This window comes from Nothoprocta perdicaria, unplaced genomic scaffold, assembly GCF_003342845.1.
Source record: "Nothoprocta perdicaria isolate Ctin4 unplaced genomic scaffold, notPer1 scaffold_119, whole genome shotgun sequence".
Lineage (NCBI taxonomy): Eukaryota > Metazoa > Chordata > Aves > Tinamiformes > Tinamidae > Nothoprocta > Nothoprocta perdicaria.
The window spans coordinates 2,069,977-2,082,892 of NW_020454305.1; the positions used below are offsets into that span (position 1 = coordinate 2,069,977).

At 35.8% G+C, this 12,916-nt stretch overlaps 1 protein-coding gene across 1 annotated transcript; it reads right to left on the bottom strand.

Moving 5' to 3' along the window:
* Window positions 1-851: 851 nt before the first annotated feature.
* On the bottom strand, window positions 852-12,783 carry CRELD2 (cysteine rich with EGF like domains 2). Its single transcript, XM_026053834.1, has 10 exons — window positions 12,646-12,783; window positions 11,866-11,948; window positions 10,943-11,053; window positions 8,834-8,925; window positions 7,577-7,753; window positions 6,261-6,359; window positions 4,624-4,701; window positions 3,861-3,956; window positions 2,844-2,984; window positions 852-1,222 (listed from the first exon to the last, which is right to left on the bottom strand). Exons 1-10 carry the CDS (start codon window positions 12,781-12,783, stop codon window positions 1,164-1,166), a joined length of 1,074 nt encoding a protein of 357 aa, XP_025909619.1. The 3' UTR covers window positions 852-1,163.
* Between the last annotated feature and the right edge of the window lie 133 nt (window positions 12,784-12,916).

Below are 12,916 nucleotides of genomic sequence, written 5' to 3' on the forward strand. Positions count from 1 at the left end.
AGACAGCATCTTGAAACTTTTCAGATATCTGGCTTCCTGGATCAATGACCTAATCATTACTTGTCATGAAAAACACACCTTTTTATATAATATGTATGACATTATGCTTTGCACAGAAATTAGGATTTATGATGGAAATTCTGGGTATTCATGACAGTAAATCCCATACTGACATTATGTCCCAATGCTCAGATGAAATGCTCTCTGTAACCACATTCTCTACTCCCTCCTGTATATTCCAGATTTTTAATGACCTCCCTCAGAGCTTTAGCTAATTTATCCATGTGTGCCTATATTTACTTACAGCTGGAAGGGTCCTGCAGAATACACCAATTAATTTTGGCCCTTAAACTTGCCTCTAAGGTTAGAAACATGCAGAAAATGTTGTCCAAGGGAGACTTTAGTTTTGACTCCTAAACAGCACAGAGGCAAAGCAAATAAGATGACAGTACTGACTGTACTGGAAGACAGGAGGCAGGGAGGGGAAAGGAAATTGTTACATGTAACAGACAAACCACCTTCCCCCCCTGCCACCACCACCCCCCCCACAAAAAAAATCCCAGAGAGCATTCTCTGTCCCAAATAAAAATATATACAACAACAAAAGTATTAATATCTTAAAAAAAAAAAAAAAAAAAAAAAAAGACACACTCAAACAAAATAAACTTTTATTGAATGCAATATCAGGCATTCTATTTCATTTTAGGGAACAACATTTTTCCCTCCACCCAAAGAAAATCCCTTTGACAAATTCTAAAAACTTCACTTCAGATTTAGAAATACTTCTCATGCTAAGAAACACCAAACTTGAGATCTTTTTTCTTTTTCCTGGAATTATGAAGCACAACATAAGTCCTTCCAAAAAGATGACAGTTTCCAGTAGGCACTATAATGAGAAATCTGCAACTTGTACACAATTCCTGGGTACAACATTATGTTAATTCAAATTTTATACTTACCCATCAAGAGTTCTGCTTTTAAACAACTGTATAAAAAGTGGTATTTAAGAATAAGGAAATGAAGCTTAAAGAGCAGTTTCTCATCATTAAAAAATCCTAATGGTAACCTGTATATTTATACCAGTTCCACAGTATGTCAGCTAGAAAAGCTTATAAGTCCAATAATTTAAGTGTAGATAGGAATGTCTTGATTCTGAATGCAGATCATAAGTCATCATGTCCACCAGGTGGATGCTCAGATGCTCCAGTCTCTATTTCCTCTCCTGTGAAATTAAATATCATAATTAGAATACAAATAAGAATATGTATTCATTACACCATGAGGAAGTGTTTGACTTGAGGAAATATTAAAAGTCTAGATCAGCATATCCATCAAGATTAGACAAAGATAAAGAGATACAGAAGAGCTATATGAGCTTAAAATCTCTATCAGATGCAAACAAAACACTTAACAAATCTAATGTAATATTAGTAGTGGAAACTGAAACCAGCATAGCTATTTCTATTCTTAGCATATTTTCCACCTATGCACAATGAAGTTCCTACTTCCCACATCAAAAGTTCAGAAGAAATTCTAGTTTTTGAACATGAGAAGTAAGCTTCACTCAGAATTATCCTGAGCTTCACTCAGAATTATCCTGAGCTTCACTCAGAATTATCCTATAGAGCAAGCTGCTCAGTGAAAATGTAAAAAACAGCCTTTAAGAAGCAGAACAGCTGCATTATACTACTAATGTCATGAATCTAGTGGGGGAGGGGAAAGTAAAATTAGTTTGCAAATAGCTTTTTTGTTTTTGTTTGTTTGTTGTTTATTTTTGGTAAAAAAAACCCTTTCTTTTGGCAAAGAAACCTACATAGTGGAGGGAGAAACGAACACACATCCAAACACACAGTAATGAATTCCCTGAAAATTCCTGAGTATCTCCACAGGAAAAATCTATATAGTTATATTTTAAAATGAATAAGAACAGAGTATCAAGAGAAAAATTCTGAACTAAATAACTTTACAAAAATAGTACTGCACAAATATCTACAGTACTGTGAGATGCAAAAGACTGAAGCTTAAGAAAAAACAAGCTAAGAACTAAGAAACATCTTAATATCAAGTCTACCTTGTGTTTATCCTCATACAGGTTTGCTTTTGCAAAAAAGGCTATCTTTTGATTTGTAATAAAAATAAATAAAGCATACACACAAAAAACCCAAGGAAATGAAAAAAAAAAAAAAAAAAAAAAAAAAAAAAAAAAAAAACCCAACACACACATCCCAACTTCAACTCTTCCTACCTCTTCCCAGAAGCTAAATAGTATTGAATATAATTCTGTGCATATCGTTTCATACCTTCAAGAGCAGAGTTCAAACTGTAAAATTTAACATTACATTTGAACTTTTTGACTGAAGGAACAACCCATGACATAGTCAACACAAGTGGCTCCCTACCACTAGAACATATGTTTTCTTTCTCCCTCTTACCATCTACTTCATACCAACTCTGCTACTTTTGCAATCACAAACAAATTCAGCTCATCTATCCAGCAGAAAACTCTAGTTTTCTGAAATTTCACAAAATCAAGTCAGTTTGTCACACAATCCGATAAAACCATAAGGCAGTACAATTAATTGTAGAGAAAAAAAAAAAAAAAAACAAGAAACAAGAGGACCTTCCTTTTACAACAGCAACCATCTGCTTGCTCACTTTAACTATCTAACAAAGAGTGCTCCACTATAAACAACTAGAAACTATCTATATGAAAAGTTATATGTTTTGCTTATACATATTAGACATGACACATTAGAGATGACTAAATCTTTAGAGAAATATGCTTCTAGGCTGTAGATACAGAAGACCTGAAACATCTGAAGATAAAAAAAAAAGTCACTTGCCTGTTTTTATGATTTGAATGCACATTCCATCTTTCTCTTCAAACCCTTCTGAACACACACACTTGTAACTACCTTTAGTGTTAACACAATCTTCATTCTCTCTAGTGCATACTTTTTCTGGAAGAGTACATTCATTTATATCTAGAAATAGGAGAGAAAAGAAAGATTCCACCATTATTGCTTTGTTATTTCTGCTCACCACATAAACACAATTCTATCCAATCACACAAACAGGATCTCTCCAAGTATTTACAACACTGCAGCTAATTGCCTAGGAGAAACATTGAGGAGGAAAAGATTGCTGTAACAGACCTAACTTCTGTTAAAATAATCTGTTGTTATTAACTTGTTTCAGACCAAGTTTAATGTATTGAGTTAATATTATTTTACATGCTTTGTAGGCCTTATGTAAGAGAATTGATTAGGTAATTTCATTCCTCTCAAACTACCAAAGATTTCCCATGGTGATACTCTTTTGATGCCATCAAAGTACAACTAAAGGGAAGGGAACCTGTAAATACTGCACTAACTTAATCAGTGAGAAGGTACTTATCCTCAGTACCTTCTGCTCTTCTCCTGCAGGGCAGCTCCATTTTCACTATTAATAGTGAACTATAACACTGAAATATCTTTTGATTTTGGACATCAGCGAAATAAGAAATGGAAAAAAATCCCTACTGATACACTTTATTGCTGTTTCAGAACTGGATACAGACCCTCAGTTCTAAAGAAATAAGTAACTGACAATGAAATCCATGTATTTGTTTCTTGAATCAGCTATAAAATACTTTGTTTTTTTAAACGTGTTTCACTTTTAAGCTTAGTCACGTGTATCAACTTATATAAAGATGGATAACAGAAAACTTTCATTGCTGATACTCATTTTTTTGAAACCAACTTTTGTGGTACTTCCATAGAGTCAAACATTAAGGTGAAAATATTTAACAGTTCCTCAGCTTGATTGTGCAAGGACTTAAGTTAAATGGTGTTCTATAACATACTATTAAATCCACCAACCTGCACACTTTTCATCTTCCTTTATGAATCCAGATGCACAGGTCTTACACTTGTCTGAACCTTCCCCTGTGCAACCTACACAGCTAGCATCACATGCTAAAGATAAAATAATTTAAGCATTAAAAATACAAAAACACAGGTTAAGAAAAGTATTCATATTTAAGCCACTCAGCCTACCCACACCAGAAATGACATTTTACCTTCCTGAGGGTACTAAAGTCTCCCTCTACCCCATTTCTACCAGAGAGCATTACACTAGATGCCTAGTACAAGGTGTTTCTGTAGAGTTATCCCAACTTACATTTTAAAGGCATAAAAAGAGGCTAATCTTTTTTCTCAATCTATTTCATTTTGAAAAGCAGAAATAAATCTCCTTTGAAACTTATTAGGCAAGAAGTTTATCTGTCAGCAAGCTAGATACATTTATACTCTTCAAAAATATCTACATTTTCAGGACAGAAAGGCTAGATTATACTGAAGAGGCTGCACTTCCCAACAAGAAAAAGAAACAGAAACATCCCACTCTGCTGCAGGATGTTCTTTTGTCAAACAAAACAACAATACAATGAATTAAAAGATCATTATAATGGTTAAATAATTAAATGATTAAAGGATCATTACAGCGGTTTAACTTGCTCCAGTTTTACTTAAGATATTTGCAAGTATAAATATTTTCCAAAAAAAGTGTTTAGGTGAGTAAAGTGCAAATTTGTTCTCTTTCTAGAATGCAATTCTAGAAAATAAAATAAGATTAGAAAGAAACCTTTGCACGAGAAGGATCCGTCTGTATTCAAACAATACTGATCATCTTTGCAAGGAGAACCATCACACTCATCAATATCTGAAATAGAATTAGTGACAAGTTAGCTAAAACAGCTTCTTAATAACATGCTTAATAGATGGATTCATATTTCAATGCTATGCTTCAAGATTCTGTAAGAGCTAACTCTCAAAAGCTGTAAACTCCACACTACATCCGAGGTAATCAATATAATGATATTAGGATCAGTTATGTGATATCCTGGACAGAAAACTAACTTAGTAGCTTATATACTCACTTGTCCAGCTTGGACTTACAAAAACAAAATTGTGATGCCTGGAAGCTGTTTTATAATGGCAAAATCCAAACAAAACTGTTCAAGCTTCGAGAATATCTGCCTCCATTTTTTTTTTTGGGTCGCTTTTTGTTTAAATGAACAGGCAGCTACTGTTCTGGAATGCTTTTTATTTGTTAAATCCTACAGTACTACACTATAGAACTACTAAAGTATATTTAACACAAACGAGCACCCACAAATGCACACACATGGTTTAGTTTCTTATTTAAAGACCAAACTGGAGAAAGTAAAGTTTTGGTTAGGATCAGACAATCTGAAAAGCAGTTCTACCTAGGTAGCTAAAATATGCTAGTCTTGTTAAATCAAGGAAACGGTATAATAGTACCATTAGTTTAACTTGTTGCTGTACTTATTTTGCAATGATCAGTTGCTGTAATTATTTTGCAAAAGAGCTGTAAAGATGATAGAACACTGGAATATCTTAAAAATCTAAGAGTCTTTTACAGTTTTACCTAAACAGGTATCATAAGTAGCTGTAATTTAAATCTTAATTCTTAAAAGTATTTTACAAAATAAGCTAATTCATGCAACTTTTAAGATATTTTAACGCAGGGTCTAGAAAAAGTATTTTTTATTGTTTTAATTTGACCAATTAAACAGTGCTACTGGATACTTCATCTACTTGATAAAGAATTTATGAGTGGAATGTGTTCTCCTTCCCTTAGTACAGTCCTGCACTGGGAGTATTTTCAGTGTTGGTGTTTTCTCTTAAGTGTTTCCCTTAAGTTTCAGATAAAGTTATGGGACAAGTGCTTCTTCCAGCACTTGATCTCTCCTGGTGTAACATGCAAAAGCTACTGTGGTTGAACTTGAATCCTACCAGGCCTGAATATTTTCAGCAATGAAAACAATTAGGTAGGTAGTTAAAAATAAATAAATAAATAAATTAAAAAAAAAAAAAAAATTACTTGGTAGTTTGAAAGCAGTTAAAAAAGCCAACAACAAAAAAATCCCACTCCTTAATATTCAAATAAATACCATAACTTACAAGAAACACCCCACTTCCTATTACCTATAATCTATTGAATTACAAACATAAGAAGAGGTCAGTTTGCTGAAAGCAATTATCATCACCAGGTGATTAGGGCAGTGGGAGGGGGATAGGATGAAGTTATAATTGACTCATATTTCCCTGCCGTGTAGAAGCAGCTAAGAAAACTACAAATTGCAGAAATCTAATCTTATGATAGAACATTCTAAATACTGTGAAATTTGATGCAATATAATCTTATAAGCCACTGCTGTTGCAAATCCTGTTTAAAGTCTAGCAAGGATTACTCACCCACACAAGCTGCTTCTTCATTTTTGATCCAGCCTTCTTTACAATCTTGGCAGTCCTTATTACTTGACCCAGTACAAGTTTTACAGGCAGCATGGCAGGCTGAGAAAAGAGAAGGCTATGAAGAAAGTCTCCAAAACGGGTTTACATTTATAAATTCTCCAAGAAGGTTATTCACGGTTCCCTGGGAACCATGACACTAGTCTCAATCTCATTCACAAGAGTAGATCTCAAATTTATGGCAATATAGTTTCCAAAAACGCAGCTCCGTCCTACCAACACCAGTCACTCAAACCAAGAACCATATAGCAAGCTATTTTTCAGAAAGATGTTTGAAGTGATGAAATCAAAGCTTGCAATTACTGAGGCGTGCACCATTTAGTGTCATAAAATTCTATTGATTAGATGTGGTGGGGCCAGATTTGAAATACTTGGAGAGAAGAGATCTCAGGAAAAACTTTACCCCAACTGCAGTGATGGGGCAATACCTTATAAATAGTAGACTATGCACTACCACCTAATGAATAATGAGATTACTTCATTTGTTACTAGCTATGAGACCAAAATGTGAAGTGATACTAAACTTAAGATGAAGGGAAATACACCAGAAATTCAGCTGGTAGGACAAGCCTTTCATTGCAACAAGCCTTTCATTGCAAATTTGTGTGTGCGTGTATATACAAGAATCATTGCACAGCTAGATAAAAAAAGTAGAGAAAAACATTATTAGATTTAATGATGATTTCACTACTGATAGCCCTATTAAATACATTAAAAAAAATGCAGCAACTCAAACTGATTCCTCAAAAGAAGTGGTAAAAATAATTCCTAAAATCTGGTGAAATTTGCATGTACTTTAATGAAATCTACATAGTCTACATTACAGAACAGCTATTTTCAAGTCCATTTATTACAATTAGATATAACCAGAAAAAAAAAGAAATGGCTCTAAAAATACTCCATTAACTCCTGATCAACTACAGCTCAAGATTTTCCTTTTTTTTTTTTTTTTTTTTGTCAAAAAAACAAAACAAAACACACCCACCAACGACACACACCAACCTCCATTCCCTCCAAGATAAAATGATAAAGTTATGGTTGTTAATACAAATCAGTAGGGGGCTGTAAGGTGACTTGCCAAATCCTTGATATTGCACATCAACAGCTTATGTTCTTACAGTTCAAGTCAAGTAATCAAATACCATTTTCCTTTAACTATTTTTGTCCATTTGCCCATTTATAAGCATTCCACTTTTTGTTCAGAAAAAGTGAAGATTGAAGACAAGTGTCTAAGTGCATTAACAGAAGTAGTTTGTTACCTGTACAAACAGAATGTGTCTCATTTTTCAAGGTACTGAAGTAACCATCAGAACAGTCCAAACAAAATTCTCCCGTATATTCCTTTTTGCAGCTACAAGAGCCATCTCCACTTCTAGTACCATCACCATCGCAGTGGCCATTCCCATGGCAAGGTCTTTCCGACCCACCACGACAAGCTAAAAAGGATCAAAAACACTTTTTTAAATATCAGATGTTAAGGGAACTAACTTGCTACTCTCAGTCACAATCACCTCAAGTCCCTTACCTTGCACAGAGTAAAATATGAAAAATAGTTCTCACACTAAAATAGACTTTCCAAGCTTGAACAGACTTGAAAGCAAGAGAGAAAAAAAAAAAAGACACCACACAACAAAGAATTCTCACTAACATATTAAAGTATAAGAAAAATATCAAAATAAACTCCAGGAAAGTCAAATTGTAAACTTCATCTTGGGTAAAAATCAGAATTTGAAACTTTTATCTATTTTCCCTAGCTTTATAACTGAAGTTGGTATCTTTACTTATTCTGGATTTTTGAGAATGATCACACAGCAGTTGCAAAGGCTACCAGTGATCACTGAGATCAGTGTTGAGAATTAACACTTCACTTTTAACAACTGTTAATGTAAGAGGACAATGCTAAATATAAGAGGGAGCAAAATTTTACAAACGTATAAGTTACATAAGCTCTAGTGACTGAAATGCCTCCTTCATCATTCTCACTCAATTTTACTTTTCTCCAGCTGACTCCTACCTACTTCTCCCATTGTGAGTTTACCTAATCTTTAACTTTGGATTTGTTCATTTAATCCACAATAGCGTTTTTGTCACTTTATTCTTGAAATCAGTCAAGAACTGTTGTTTACGTTCTAGCTTCTGAGAGGTCATTTAATCCCCAGATGTCAGAGATCCTTTAAGCACGGTTCAGGTGTAGATGTGGCCATCATCAGATCACATGGACCCCAGACATAGAAACATACTTGATGATTTTAATCCCCAGATGTCAGAGATCCTTTAAGCACAGTTCAGGTGTAGATGTGGACATCATTAGATCACACAAACTCCAGATATAGAAATACACTTGATGATTTTGTATGTTCTTTCATGCCTTGAAGACTTTGTTCAGGCAGGATGTTCAAGGCAACAGAAAAGTGCTTACTATGCTGCAGTCAGTGTATCAAAGTATTGTGCTTTATATATTTGAAGAAAGATTGAGACAAACGAGTAAAAAGCACAGATTTTGTATTAAATATTACCAAGGCAATCTGGTCCATATGTTCCAGGAGGGCAGCAAACTTCTATCGTTTCTATGCAAAACCACTTAAACAAATCAGGGTATTTCTTCTTTCTGTATATGAAAGACATTCATTTATCTAAAAGAATATAACTTGTTTGGAACAACTGAACTTGTGCAACGCAAAAATAAGTCTCAAATAAGAATTAAGAATCATATAAGACATTTATCACACATTACAACAGATCAGACACCAATGTTATGTTTTCTTTTCTAAAACCAATAATCTTATATCATGAACCAGTTTCTAGAAGTTCTTCAGCTCAACTTTTAAGTTTACTTTTTTTAAACCACAACACTATTTTTTTAAACCACAACACTATCAAATAATATTTCAGATTTTTTTAATATTAGAAAGTTAAAAGTTATGTGCTACTCTGTAACAAGAATACATTCCAAATTAACAGCAGTATCAGTATTACTTTGCAAGCAACCATGAAGACAACTGCTCATAATTCAAAAGGCTAAGTCCCATACTATAAACACTGAGTAAAATTCCAGTAACTTTAATAAAATGAAGTGTCTACTGAAGGATTAGAAATTTAATATCAGATAGCAGTTTGGCCTTCTGCGACTGTAAAAGGACAGAAGGCTAATTTAATCATTTGCACTCAAATATCTATCAAACAGGCAAACTTTCAAAAAAGGATAATAATAACATACATTTTACCCATGAGTGTGCAGAAATTTTAGATCTACTTGGTTAAATTATCTAGTTTAAAGTCAATTTCTTTCAGTTCTACAAAATTAAAAAAGTTTTAGGTAAATGAACCAGACCTTACTGGGGCCCTTATAGTTCATTTTTGCTTTAATTTGTATGTTAACGTACATTCAATACGGGCACAGTCAAGTAGCAACACGAGCTATGTAGCAGTCATTAGGGACAAAAGATATTAGTAAAAATCCCTATCCAATGACTAAGTGGTATAATGGCAGTTTATCCTAATGAATTCTGGCTGTGAGAGAGTGCTGGCAGTCTAAGGAAGTAAGGAAAGCTTACAATAAATCTAACTTGGAATCAAAAAAATAAAGTTAGTGCTACAACGCCATCCCTGCATTAAAAAAAAATCCCTCATATATAGGGGAAGACATGGGACAGTTTAGAAGGCAGATAGCAGTAGCTGCTGCACTACAAACCTCTAACGTGGAAACTTTTCACTATGAAGAAAAAATAGAGAACAATCTTTCCCCTATAGTTTAAAAGCAAGAGAAGAGAGCAAATATTTGAATCCAAGTAATAAAATCCTAAGTTTTTCAATGTTAGCTTGCCACAATACTGCTAACTGGAAAGGCAGTAGGAGATAGCATATGATGAGGTAGAAGATAGCAAGACTGGGTACTTTGGTGCAGCACTTCAGGAAAAAAAAAATAAGGGAGTTCAGCTCAAGCTTAGAAGCAAGTGCAATTGAGTGCAACAGCACTTGAAAAGTTAGCCTGATCCCTGGGGCAACTCTTGAAGCATAACAAAGAATTAGCCAACCCAGCTCTGCGTAGGGCAGAGCAGAAAAAGCAGCCATAGAGGAGACTTCAGATCTCCAAGCAGCACTGCAGGATCCCCAAGGCAAGACATCTGCATCACTGCATGACTTAACCAATTAAACCATTCCTACCACAGACAGGAAAAATTCATCTTCAGAAACCTGAGATAAAAACAAATTCAAAAACACCACACACATGCACTCACTCAATGATCAAATAATCTTAAAATATAAGAACAAATATTAATCATTTTGAGTAAGCAATACACTTCAGCAAGCTTTTCTTGTCATCTAGAACATATTCGGATGTTTTCCCCACTTCCGGCTATTGGGCAGTACTTGCACTCAAGAGTAGAAATTTAACTGGAAGTGTGAAGTACAAATTAAGCTCATAATGATTCTTCAGGCTTGTCCACCAACCTGTATGCCACAATTGTAAAGAGAAGGAAGTGAACTTTGAAATATGTTTTCTAACCCTGTGCTACATTAGCAGCTCACTTACTGATCAGACATGTGACTTAATACTAACTGTGAAACCTCTTAGGTATCTCTCCACACACAGACCTCTACTGAAAACTAAGAGGTGTACTTACAGTTTGAACCACCACTTCTCTATCTGTTCTTCATGTTCTTCTACCATATTGTTGCATTCAAAGTTGCTGCTGTCACACAGATTCTCTATGATCTCTACTAGACGGATTTCACTAAGAGAGGGAGTGTGTGAAAAATTCATTAGTTCAATTTTACAACAGTGTGTGACATTATTCTAGATACGATAGAAGAAGCTAAGCGTCAGTCTAGACTACTTTATCAGTTGATGGTGTGTTCTGAAATAGTTCCAAGACAAAGCAAATACAGGAATAAAAAATAGTTAACTAGTTTCAACTAAAAAGATTAGAAGAAGCACTATAAAAAGCTCTCTAGCTTGCCTATATTTATTAGATTTACAGAATAGAGATCAGATTTTCATGTTCCCAGCAAGTTTCAAGTGCAGTTTTTTTGTTTGTTTTTTTTTTTTTTAATAAAAACTCAACAATAAATTTCAGGTATTAGCAATACAAGACCATCAAGCTGGCAGTAAACGAAGTCTAGGATTTGCACACTTGTATCTTGGTGATCAAACTAAGATTAAAAACTTGATCTGAAACTTGGGAAAAATTTGTACCAGATCACTTAGTAATCAAACACATATACTAAATACTACAGAAAAAAAAAATGCACCTTTTAGAATTATCTGTTTGACATCAAAGGAGTGTGCAGGCTTTAGCCAGCAGTTACTAATTTACAGCTACGGCAACACTCCATGGCTAAATCTACAACTTTTATAATATCTTAATTATAATGTAAATATCTTTATTTGAGGACTTAAGATAGCTTTAAAAAGGCAAGCCAACATGCAAATAAACCACCACCACACAACTATAGCCAAAATTAGCTTTCACTGCTATTAGAAATAAGCCAAATTATTAATAAGGAATTTCAATCTTTCAGTTCCAACAGCACCTAGGCAGCTTACCTGGATTCATACTTTGATAGGGTCTTCTCTTCCCAAGCAGTGTTTCCGCCACCAAAGTTCTTCTTGGCTGTATCTGCCAGGCCCTGACAAGTGAAAGCAACAAAAGACAAGTAGAACAATGTTTAATTCTAAGCAAATCTAAGAGCAGAAGTAGTTAAATAAAAACTGAGAAAAGCGCCTTCACTTCAGAAGGGCTCTGAAGCTGCTAATCCAGTTACTGTATTGAACAGAGCAACTGATGAGAAGTGAGAAAAGATAAAGATACCACTACAACATACTTTAATTTTCATGAAGAATAATGAAGAAAAAACTTAATGATAAGCTCCTTTCATGTAAAAAAAAAAAAAAAAAAACAACAAAAAAAAAACCACACACAAAAAAATCCCCCCATACACACATAGAGGAGCTGTAGGTTAAACCTTTCTCTCAGGGGCTGTGCAAGCCAGTTGAACTGGTCCCTACTCCGCTCTCTCATGTCACTGCTGAGGCTGGTACTCACTGTTAGCCACGTAACAGGTCGTCGTATCTAAACCACAGCAGGGAGATTCCACTAAAGCGCCCAGAGTTACAGAGCTACCAATATAAATTATACCTCATTAAAATAAAAAGAATCAACAACAACAAAAAACCCTCGGGAACTGAACGGGTTTAGGACGCCTACAGCACTAACGATAAATACCGGAGGGTTCGTGCCGCCGTGGCCGCAGAGGCCGCACACGCCGAGCCCGCATCTCCCCTCGGCCGAGGCGCCGGCCGGGGCCCCGCAGCGCCCGGACGCACCTGGTTGAAGCGCTCCACGAGGCCGCGGCAGGTGGCGCACGCCAGGCGGCGGCGCTCGGCGGCGCCCGGAGCCGGCAGGAGCAGCAGCAGCAGGAGGAGGGCGGCGCACAACGACGCGGCGAGCGGCGCGGCCCGCATGGTGCGCGGAGCGGAGCGGCGCGGCGCGGAGGGAGCCGGAGCGCGGGGCCGCGCGCGGCCGAGCCCGCTACCCTCGGCCGCGCGGCGCCCCGCCCCGGCCACCGTAGCAACGGCGCGGCCGCCGGCCCGCGAG